The sequence below is a fragment of the Pleurodeles waltl genome, chromosome 4_2, assembly GCF_031143425.1.
Source record: "Pleurodeles waltl isolate 20211129_DDA chromosome 4_2, aPleWal1.hap1.20221129, whole genome shotgun sequence".
Taxonomy (NCBI): Eukaryota; Metazoa; Chordata; class Amphibia; order Caudata; family Salamandridae; genus Pleurodeles; species Pleurodeles waltl.
The window spans coordinates 51,138,777-51,151,205 of record NC_090443.1 but is presented as its reverse complement, the minus strand read 5'-3'; the positions used below and the strand labels follow the sequence as shown (position 1 = coordinate 51,151,205).

General features: G+C 48.4%; 1 protein-coding gene across 1 annotated transcript in view; it reads left to right on the top strand.

Moving 5' to 3' along the window:
* Positions 1-12,429, top strand: part of KCNH3 (potassium voltage-gated channel subfamily H member 3) — a 379,713-nt gene that overhangs the window by 119,145 nt on the left and 248,139 nt on the right. Inside the window, exons 3-5 of the mRNA XM_069230614.1 lie at positions 571-705; positions 4,277-4,407; positions 6,351-6,603. Coding sequence (XP_069086715.1) covers positions 571-705; positions 4,277-4,407; positions 6,351-6,603 — 519 coding nt within the window. The remainder of the gene's footprint in view (positions 1-570; positions 706-4,276; positions 4,408-6,350; positions 6,604-12,429) is intronic.

Here is a 12,429-nt window from a genome sequence, read left to right as displayed (position 1 = left end):
GGAGTTTTTTCTGGCAAATATTTGTTTTGCAAGCGTTTTCTAAGCCAGTGAATACTCTGCATAGCTTTTAATCGGAAGAGATTCAACATTCACAAGAAAAATGTACCTCAACTTACTCTTGCAGACCAAGGGTTGAGAGAACAGGTGATTAAAGCGCTGCAAACGTCACACTTCGTCCTACTCGTGAAAATCTTGGGGACCTTTGTGTGTTTTTTGAAAACCACATGAAGGCCAGGACAACATCCTTATCTATCAAGTTGCAAAACGGGGTGGGTGGGGGGAGGGAGGGGGGCAGATCGGTTCTCAGAGCAAAGGCATGGAACAATCTTCCGCTTCCACTAAAAGAAGTTTCCAACTTTGACTTTTTTAGAAAGCTTCTTAAAACCTGGCTTTTCACTCCGCCTTGAGTGCCTTTTTTCGCAGGGTCAGCACTGCTTTTGTTTCACTGATTTTCAGCGCTGAGTTGCATTTCGGGGTGAATGTTGTACTTTATGAATGTCACTTTCATTCATTCATCTATGCATGCCTCCTCCCAGACCTGGGGTTTTATTCTGCCCTCTTTCCCCACAGGTGTGCCTTTCTGGTGTCTTCTGGACGTGGTTCCAATAAAAAATGAGAAGGGTGATGTGGTGCTGTACCTCGTCTCTCATAAAGACATCACAGAAGCCAAGGCCCGGGTTGGGTCTGAGAGCTGGAAGGAAGCAGGTGAGAGATGAGTACTATCATAGCGCTCCAAGGATGATGGTTGAGACCAGAGTACTATCATAGTTCTAAAAGGGGGTGTCAAACACAGTACTGTCATGAGTCCCAATGTCTGGTTCGAGTCCAGAGAGCAGCCAATTTGGCAAACGTTTTGGCGAGTCTGGAGTACTGCCACGGTGCCTGAAGCCCTGGGTGAAGCGAGTGATCCCCCAAAGCTATAGTTGGGGCAGGAGTACTGGCCTGCGGAAGTAAGTCTGGAGCCTGCCATTGTCATGAAAGCCAAGGGTCACATCAGAGTACTGCCACAGTGAAACCGGGGTAATCCAAGAGCACTGCCATTGTATTCTGAGCCGGAGTGAGGCCACTGTACTCCCACAGTGCCCAAAAACGATAGTGACAAAGCCCTCATTATGACCCTGGCGGCAGTATCACCGTGAACAGGCTGGCAGTGAAGACCGCCACATTACATCTCCACTCATACCACCAGGGCGGTCGGACCTACTGGGCCGGAGAAGAGCATCTCTGACCTGGCGGTCCACAGAAGACCGCCGGCGGTATGAGGAGCCACCTTTCCACCAGGGTTTCTGCGGCTGTAGCATCACCACAAAAACCCTGGCAGAAAGGCTACCAGGGACAGGGAATTTCTTCCCTGTCACTGGCAGACGACTCCCCCTCCTCCCCCCCCAGCAAGCACAATACCCCCCAACCCCCGCACCCCCATGTACAGCACCCGCCTCCCCCCACCCCTTTCCATGTACAGAACCCCCCCTCCATGTACAGAGCCCCCTCACCGCATACATGCACACGCACACAGACACCAACACCTACCCCGCATACACTCATTCACCAATAGTGACATACATGCATTCACTCACATGCATCCATACACTCATTCACTTCAACACTCATACTCACATTCACCACAACACTCATACTCGCACTCACTCCAACATTCATACTTGCACTCACTCCAACACTCATACTCTTATACACACACACCTACATTCATACACGCACTCACTTCTACATTCCTACCCGCATCCAACCATACATACACACATACATGCACACACACAGACAACACCCATTCACACATGCACACACAACATCCCCCACCCTCTTACCCCCCTCCCTGTCGGACGATCGACTTACCTGATCCGAGGAGGAAGTCGTCCGGCAGGGAAGGAGAAAGGGCCTTTCCACCTCCCACAGCACCCCACCATCAGGACACCGCCAGGCCGTATTACAGCTCATAATATGGCTGGCGGAGTCCTTTTGGCGGGGCAGGGCCTTTGGTGGTACCGACCCAGCGCCTCCACCCGCCAGCACGACTACTGCTGGATTTCTGCCCAAAATGTGGCAGAAATTCAGCAGTCCTCGTAATATGGTGGGCAGAGGACCCCCAGCACTGGCGGTCTTCCGGCACCCGTGGCTTTGGCGGTCTTGCAAAATGACCGGCAAAGTCATAACGCGGGCCAAAGTGCTTCCAGGGTGACTAAAGATGGGAGTGAATCTGGAGTACTGTGGCCTAAGGTAGTAGAGGGACCTTAGTACTGCTATTGTGCCCCAAGGCAGGGTGAGACTGGAGAACTGCCATAGTGTTGAATGTCACAATTTAAACCATATATTGCCAGAGTGTCAAAAAAAGATGGTGGGAACAAAGTACTTCTGCACCAGCAATGGCCAGTAATAAACTGTAGTACTGTCACAGAGCACACCATGGGGAGCAAACAAATACTGCCATAGTGACCTGTGGTGAAGCACGACAGGGCTCGCATAGAGCCTCCATTTTAGATCACACATTTTAGCTTGGCATCTTTTTCTGATGGGGACCTTTTACCTGGTGTTTCACTTATACGATAATGTACTGAGAAAACACTGTACATGCAGCCTACTCCTTGTAAGCCTTGCTGTCATGCAGTCTGTACACTCCATCCAAGGCTAGGCACACAAAACGCAATGTCCTTGTATCATGATTGTCTGGTGAAGACAAATCCTCACTTGCAGACTTATCGCATCAGCTCTGCAGCACTGACAGTGCGATATGGGCAGTGCTTTCATGGTAAAAACTGACTCTGTGCTACATTTGGGAGAGGAGCACTTCTTCTGGGACTATCCTGGAATGCTGTGCAGTGTGACTGAGTTGCAGCCCTCCTGACTCTGACCTCCATACTTAAATGGACAATCAATAGCCTGCACTACACCAGACCAGCTGCCTAGGTTCCTGGTGCATCTTACCCAGGTATGGGGAGGTTGGGCTATCCCAACTGATCTGGCACAGGGTACTCCCACTATGCTCCTGACAGTGTAGGTAGCAGGGGTTGCCCCCCATAGGTTTTGAAAGGTTTGGGGCGGTTGGCTGTCCTACTACTTCCCGGATCTACTGAAAGATGATGGGGACAACCCCAAGCAATACCATAGTGAGTGGGTGTGCCAGGGATTGAACATGGGTGCTGTAATAGATTGTGTGTTTTCCTTATACTGAGGCAGAATACCGGCTGACAGTGGTCTGGGTTTGGGGGGGGGGGAGTGAATTGATGTTTAATGTTCATGTCAGTGTTCAAACTCCTTTGATGCTGGCAATGTTATTTCCATATGCAACTTGGTATTCTTATGTGATATACTGCATCATTTAGGATATCAAAACAAAATAAAAACATTTATAAAAGAATGATAGTGTACATAGTAACAGATAGGGCTTCAGATGGGGCACTGTGAGGTAGCTAGGAATTGTGTCAACATTTCCTGGTAGTTTAGACAGACTGGATCCTGTCACCTGAAGTTTATTTTGACCCAATACACAGTCCTTCTTAATTCGTGGAAACCGTATAACAGACCAAAGACATGGATAAGGGTGGGGCACTGCTATACTGCCCAAAGCAGATGAGGGCAGAGGTGTATACTTCAGACTGAGAGACTTCCATAACACTCAAGTAGCGATCAGTCTGGAGGAACTATGGTCACGAACATCGTGGGGGTGAGCCTCGATGCCGTCTCAGCACCTGAAGCTGTGGAGATCAACCATAAGAGTCAACCCCATTGGTTAGACCGGAATACTGCCATGGCAAGCAAAGGAAGGGTTGAAGATCTTTTGCTGTACATTCAGGAGGAATACAGTGAGGAGTGGGGTACAGACCTATTAAGGCTCACCCCAAAATAGGGAAATGCTCATAAAGCAAAACAGTTACTACCCCAGAATAAGTTCACTTCCTATTGAACTATGCTGCTGAATAAAGGTCCCACCTTTCCTAAAATTAGATGGTAAAAGGTTATTCTCTTGGTACAGGAAAATGGCTCTTTGTATTTTCCATCCTACATTGATTTCAGGGTATGTGTCATCCAGCCTCCAGTTATTTGAGGATATGTGCTCTAAGATTTGGTGATCTGAGGTACATGCCCTCCAGTCTGTAGCGACCTGGGGCATGTGTCCTCCAGCCCTCGGCGATATGGAGGTAGGTGTCCTATAGTCTATTGTGATCTAGGGTATGCATCCGCTAGTCTGCAGTGATTTGGAGGTATGTGTTCTCCAGCCTACAGTGATTTAATGCTCTTCTGCCCTATGTTTCTTCAACAGGTGGCCGCAGGCCCTATGGCAGAGCTGGGGCTAAAGCATTCAACGGCAACCGTCGCAGAAGCAGAGCAGTTCTCTACCACCTGTCAGGTCACTTACAGAAGCAGGCCAAGAACAAGCACACTTTGAACAAGGTATGACAAACCTGGTCACTATGTGACCACCTAGACGTAGTACGACCGCCATGGGCAGGGTTTAGGGGCTTGGAACACAGTGTGAAGTTGTGAGCTGGGAATATAGATTCGAAAATATTGACAGGGTCACAATATTGTGACCAGAATAGCGGGGACAAAATAGAAAGGCAAGTTTATATCTTTTTTTCTATACCTAATTCCACATATGTGTGACTTTGTGTACCCTGTCATATAATTTGAAATGGCAATAAATAAATATATAAAAAATATATATGTACCTTGGTGTGCATAGATAGATAGACATCTTCAAGGTACCATGATGTGGAGATGTGGAGTTAAGGATAGTAAACCCTTACCTCCGTATGTGCACTTACCTGGTTACAATTTTGTTTGGACTGAGGTGGCTGCAAGCTTTATGTCCTGTATAGTGGAGATTAGCAACTGGATAAAGAAAAACTGGCTTAAGATGAATGGTGATAAAATTAAGATTCTGTTCTTTGAATCCAGTAGCTCCATTTGGAACAGGAGCTGGCGGCCGGAGGCTTGTGGCCCTTTACCCACTCCTGTGAAGGAAGCAAAGAACCTAGGAATGGTTTTTGACAGGAACTTACCTTTGAGGGTCAGGTTAATAAAACAGTGAAGACATGTCACAGGATACTTAAGCTCAGAAAGATCCTGCAGTTTATTCCAGCGGAGCTTAATGTTCCAGTAGTTTTGTCGCTTATCATCTCACGCCTGGTTTATTGCAATCCCCTTTCTAAATGTTGCTCAATGCTCCCTCAACAAGCTGCAATTGATATAATGCGGGGCAGCGCACTTGATTCTCGGGCTCCTGAAGAGCCACTCGCTGAAGGAGGGTTTGAGGTCCCTACACTGGCTCCTGATTAGGAAATGGATTAGCTTTAAAGCAGCATGCCTGGTGCATAAGGCATTGCAGAAGTCCGGCTCAGTATATCTAAGGACTGTCTTTTTTTGGTATGCACCCAGCAGAGCCTTGAGCTCAGTATGGAACAAGAAGGTAAATACCCCCAGATTTTTGAAGGCCAGATGGGTGGGGAGGGGAGCCTTCTCAGTGGCAGCAGCCAAGCTTTGGAACATGCTACCGCCGGACGTCAGGATTGATTCTCATATGGAATTTCACAGGGCAGTCAAAACCCGGCTACTTAGGACAGATTAGGAGGTTCTGGGATAGAACTGTGTCATTGCACTGAAGGCTTTTTCACACACCAACTGCTTAGATACCCATTGGGTTGTTTGTGCTTCATAAATGCAAATAATTCAATAAAAATAAATACTATTTTGTCCCTCAATATAATGGTCATGATATTGTGACCCATCGATATATTCTCTACTAGAACCGGGTATATAGGCCTTATAATGAGGTGCCCCCTCCATGAACAGGTTATGACCATTTTTGCCTGCAGGTGGTGCAGAGATGAGAAGGGCGAGGAGAGTATAAGGACAAACGGCTAGAGAAAAGAGAGGGTTGAGACAAGGAGAGAAAAAGAGATGGAGAGAGGAAGAGTTTAAGAATAGGGTGCTAGTGCAAGGAAGAGACTGAGGAGTGGTCGAGAGGAAGAGAATCGAGAGACAAAGAGAAAGAGAATTAGGACTGCAGAGATTAGCGAAGAGAAAAAGACAGATACAGAAAAGTTTGAGAAGAGAGCGATAACAAGAGTGAAGAGCATGTTGAAAGAGATTTGATGCCTGTGAAGGTGACACAAGTCCTCGCTAGTAGGTGAGAGAGATAAAGAGTTGAGCTGAAAGTGATAGATTTGTCAAAAATACCAACAGAGAGTTACACATCAATGTAATGTAATGTAAGGTGGATTTGTAGAGCGCTGCTTCTCACCTGTGAGGGTATCCCGGCACTATAGGGATGGGAGATGGATGGAAGACCAAAGAAGCTATTAACAGCCTGTTGCTCCTTCTGCCTCTTTCAGGGTGACTTCGGGGAGAAACCATCGCTACCCGAGTACAAGGTGGCCTCCGTTCGCAAATCACCCTTAATCTTGCTGCACTTTGGCACCTTCAAGGCTGGCTGGGATTGCCTCATCCTGCTGGCGACCCTCTACGTGGCCGTCACTGTGCCCTACAGCGTCTGCTTTAACACTGCCAAGGACGGCAGTGGCGCAAACTCTCCACGAGGACCTCCCAGCGTCTGCGACCTCTCGGTGGAAGTCCTCTTCATCCTGGGTAGGGATATGCACACAATTACATCTATGGAAATGGGGTTATTGGAAGAATCCATTTAAAGTAGGCAGTTTCACCACCAATCGAGCACTCGCCCAAAAGTGGTGGACCTCACTCTGGGGAGGACTTGGCAGTTGGTTGTACTTCTTTACCCTGGATGTATTAGTTTTATATTTTGATTGTTAGAGTCTATATTCTTGGAAGCCCTGACATGGCTGTTTTTAGGAATCCCAAGAGAGAGTCATTCAGTACATCTTTTCTTTTCACGCCAACACCAAGCCTTTAAAAATATTGAACTGTTCAATAGGATCATGTCAGACTTTTAAGGCAAAAAATATCCAGTCCCATAATGAAGAGGGGAAAATCTGGCAGAAGCAGCACAGTTGCGAAAATCATGAGGGTTTTTTGGGTTTGTACAAAAAAGAATTTAAGCTCTAAAAACAAAATTCAAAGAGCATCAATATTGTATTACAAATATTAGAAAATAATTACAAGTTCTGCCTTTTACTGTGTGATTGATGGCACAATTGTTGCTAATGTGTTCACTTTAGCATGATTTCTTAGATAAATCACAGATAACAAGGGGCAGAGTTCGGTCTTTGGTCCCAGCGTGGTTCAATTAAGGTTCCTTCCTTCGTGTCAAGTAGATCAGATTTTAGTACAATGTAGCCATATTGCACAGTATTCAAATTATAGGCTAACGGGTTTAATACTGTGAGTCAGAAGTGTACATTCCCTCTGTAAACCGACTCTAATATATTGTTTAGGTGATCACACAGACACTGTCATACAACCATGTTCTAGAAATGAGTGTGGAGCATAGCAATCCAGGCTAGCCCAAAAGTGACCTCACACCTTCCTGATAATCATCCACAACACCGCCACCAAAGGTCCCTGAAATCTTCATGAAGTGTCCCCAATAAACTTTCACTGACTTAAGACGTTATGAATTGACCCCAAGTATCAACAACCAATGTGTCCAAAGTCTTCAAGAAATGTCCCAAAATTATCAGCAGAGATAAGCAAATCTCTCTAAAATCTCCATGAACCCTCCTCAGTCTGTCAGCATAAAATGTTGCAAAACCCCTTTGGAATCGGGTGTTACTTAGGAGTAAGTACCTCCATGCTGCTGCTTGACAGCCACTAGACAGCTTTGTAGCCCGTGTGGACAAGTAACGTGCAATTTCATGTCCTCTGGGTCAAAGGTGAGAGCCAAAGAGTTTGCAATGTCACGTTCACTCCCCCTTATGAATTTGGTATAAAGACACTACTGCAAGAAATGACCGAAAAATATCAGCATCTAATTTTGCCAGATTTCCCATAAATTGGGCCCTAAAATAGTTGATTACTGTCGTTAAATGTAGACATCATGACATTTCACAAGAAATCAGAATCTTTCCTGTTGGAAATGGCCTTTCTGCAGGGTCATCCTCAGCCTTTTTTATCCTTCCTCCTTCTCTTTTTCTAACCTCATTTTTGCTGGCTTTAGGACTCTGCGCTCTTTACCACTGCTAATCAGTGCTAAAGTGCATATGCTCTCACCTTAAAACATGGTGACATTGGCTCATACCCAATTGGACTATTTAATTTACTTAGAAGTCCCTAGTACAGTGCACTATACGTCCCCAGGGCCTGTAGATTAAATGCTACTAGTGGGCCTGCAGCACTGATTGTGCAACCCACTTAAGTAGCCCCTTAACCTTGTCTCAGGCCTGCCATTGCAAGGCCTGTGTGTGCAGTTTCACTGCCAATTCGACTTGGCATTTAGAAGTACTTGCCAAGCCTAAAACTCCCCTTTTTGTACATATAAGACACCCCTAAGGTATGCCCTAGGTAACCCATAGGGCAGGACTTGTACCTATGTAGTTTACATGTCCTGATAGTGTAAAACTCCTAAATTCGATTTTACGCTGCGGTGAGGTCTGCTCCCTTCATAGGCTAACATTGGGGCTGCCCTCATACATTGTTTGAGTGGTAGCTGCTGATCGGAAAGGAGTAGGAAGGTCATATTTAGTATGGCCAGAATAGTGATATAAAATCCTGCTGACTGGTGAAGTTGGATTTAATATTACAATTTTAGAAATGCCACTTTTAGAGAGTGAGCATTTCTCTGCACTTAAATATTTCTGTGCCTTACAATCCACGTCTGGCTGGGTTTAGTTGACAGCTCCTTGTGCATTCACTCAGACACACCCCAAACACAGGATTATCAGCCTCACTTGCATACATCTGCATTTTGAGTGGGTCTTCCTGGGCTGGGAGGGTGGAGGGCCTGCTCTCACACAAAGGATTGCCACAGCCCCTACTGGGACCCTGGCAGACAGGATTGAACTGAAAGGGGACCTGGTGCACTTCTAAGCCATTCTTTGAAGTCTTCCCCACTTAAAAGGCACATTTGGGTATATAAACAGGGGCTCTGCCCCTACCAACTCAGACACTCTACCTCATAGACACTTCCTGGAGAAGAAACCTGTAACCAGAACCTGCATCCTGCCAAGAAGAACTGCCTGGCTGCCCAAAGGACTTACCTGACTGCTTTCTGTGAAGGACTGCTGCCTTGCTGTTGCCCTGCTGCCTTGCTGCTCTCTGGCTGAGGTGAAGAAGTGCTCTCCAAGGGCTTGGGTAGAGCTTGCCTCCTGTTCCCTGAAGTCTCAGAACCAAAAAGACTTCATCTTTTCAAGAAGGACTCCTTGTGCAGCAAAATTCACCACACAATCTGCCAGAAACAACGCACAGCCTGCCACGCGCTGAAAATGTAATCGCACACTGAACCGGGACGACGCAGCCCGACTTCACAACGAGAAGATCGACGCAGCACCAGCGTAGCAACCAGAAATTCGACGCATGGCCCACTGGATCGACGCAGCCCAACTTCCAGAGAGGAATCGACGCAGTGCCTGCCATGCAGTAGAAAATTCAACTCAACGGCCACTGGATCAACACAGCTTCTGTGACTTTGTCCTGCCAGCGCAGGAAATCCACGCACTGTCCCCGGGGCATCTGAAAACCCCGCAACCCGAAGAGGATTCACGACCGAGCGACGGAAATCGATGCACAGCCGTCCCTGCGTGAAAACTAAATGACACATCGCCGTATGCGGCCCGAGAAATCGACCCACACCCCCTTTGTTTCCACGCATCTCCGCCTCTGCGGTTCTTTGCGGAGATTTTTCACACGAACCAGGTACTTTGTGCTTGAAAGAGACATTGTTTGCTTTTAAAAGACTTAAGACACTTTGGGGGTCATTCTGACCCCCGCGGGCGGCGGGAGGCGCCCGCCTGGAGGGAGCCGCCATATGGCCGCTCTGCGGTCGAAAGACCGCGGAGGCCATTCTGGCTTTCCCGCTGGGCTGGCGGGCGACCGCCAGAAGGCCGCCCGCCAGCCCAGCGGGAAACCCCTCCCCACGAGGAAGCCGGCTCCGAATGGAGCCGGCGGAGTGGGTATGTGCGACGGGTGCAGTGGCACCCGTTGCGTATTTCAGTGTCTGCAAAGCAGACACTGAAATACAAAGTGGGGCCCTCTTACGGGGGCCCCTGCAGTGCCCATGCCATTGGCATGGGCACTGCAGGGGCCCCCAGGGGCCCCACAACACCCCATACCGCCATCCTGTTCCTGGCGGGCGACCCGCCAGGAACAGGATGGCGGTATGGGGTGTCAGAATCCCCATGGCGGCGCAGCAAGCTGCGCCGCCATGGAGGATTCTGCAGGACAGCGGAAAACCGGCGGGAGACCGCCGGTTTTCCGGTTGTGACCGCGGCTGAACCGCCGCGGTCAGAATGTCCTGAGGAGCACCGCCAGCCTGTTGGCGGTGCTCCCGCATCCCCGGCCCCGGCGGTCCTTGACCGCCGGGGTCGGAATGACCCCCTTTATATCACTTTTCAGTGACATCTCAACATATACTTATTGCATTTTAATTGTTTTGACTTGCATCTTATCAGATAAATATTATATATTTTTCTAAACACTGTGTGGTGTATTTTTGTGGTGCTATATTGTGTTATTGTATGATTTATTGCACAAATACTTTACATATTGCCTTCTAAGTTAAGCCTGACTGCTCAGTGCCAAGCTACTAGAGGGTGGGCACAAGATAATTTGGATTGTGTGTGACTTACCGTGACTAGAGTGAGGGTCCTTGCTTGGACAAGGGGTAACCTGACTGCCAACCAAAGACCTAATTTCTAACATTGGTGATCAGCGGTGAAGATAGGACTTGTATTTGTGCAGTGACATGCAGTAGCTAAGTATTTCACTACCTACCCACAGTTGAAGGTCAACTTGATTTTTATTTTTCCTGCAATTTCGTTTTTCCTGTCAATTTTTTACTAAAATCCTCATTCAACATGTCTCTGGCTGGGTCGCAAGCAAGAGAGGAAGATTTTGATATGGTATAGGATGTTGGCTCTGTATATACTATTTCAAAGTAAGAAATAGTGTGCACAGAGTCCAAGGGTTCCCCTTAGAGGTAAGATAGTGGCAAAAGTAGATAATTCTAATGCTCTATTTTGTGGTAGTGTGGTCAAGCAGTAGGTTTATCAGAGTGTAGTGTTAAGCATTTGTTGTACACACACAGGCAATAAATGAGGAACACACACTCAAAGACTTACTCCAGGCCAATAGGTTTTTATATTGAAAAATGTATTTTCTTAGTTTATTTCAAGAACCACAGGTTCAAGATTTACAGTTAATACTTTAAATGTAAGGTACTTCACTTAGACAACAACCTGCTCGACCCCTCACAAACCGGATTCCGAACCAACCACAGCACGGAAACCACCCTCATCTCAGTCACTGACGACATCAGAACCCTGATGGACAACGGTGAAACAGTCACCCTCATTCTGCTCGACCTCTCGGCTGCCTTTGACACCGTCTGTCACCGCACCCTAATCACCCGCCTCCGCTCCACCGGAATCCAAGGCCAGGCCCTGGACTGGATCGCCTCCTTCCTCTCAAACCGTTCCCAAAGAGTTTACCTCCCTCCGTTTCGCTCAGAACCCACCGAGATCATCTGCGGCGTACCCCAAGGCTCATCACTCAGCCCGACACTCTTCAATGTCTACATGAGCCCCCTCGCCAACATCGTACGCAAGCACGACATCATCATCACCTCCTACGCCGACGACACGCAACTTATACTCTCCCTCACCAAGGACCCCGCCAGCGCCATGACCAACCTACAAGAGGGTATGAAGGACGTCGCAGATTGGATGAGGCTCAGCCGCCTAAAGCTGAACTCTGAAAAAACGGAAGTCCTCATCCTCGGCAACACCCCGTCCGCCTGGGACGACTCCTGGTGGCCCACAGCCCTCGGCACCGCACCGACCCCCACAGACCACGCCCGCAACCTCGGCTTCATCTTGGACCCTCTTCTCACCATGACCAAGCAAGTCAACACCGTGTCCTCCGCCTGCTTCCTCACCCTCCGCATGCTCCGCAAGATCTTCCGCTGGATCCCCGGCGACACCAGAAAAACCGTGACCCACGCCCTCGTCACGAGCCGCCTGGACTACGGCAACACCCTCTACGCCGGGACCACAGCCAAACTCCAAAATCGCCTGCAACGCATTCAAAACGCCTCAGCCCGCCTCATCCTCGACATACCCCGCAGCAGCCACATCTCCGCACACCTGAGACACCTGCACTGGCTCCCAGTCAGCAAAAGGATCACCTTCCGACTTCTCACCCACGCACACAAAGCCCTCCACGACAAGGGACCGGAATACCTCAACAGACGCCTCAGCTTCTACGTCCCCACCCGCCTCCTCCGCTCCTCTGGCCTCGCACTCGCTGCTGTCCCTCGCATCCGCCGCTCCACGGCGGGTGGGA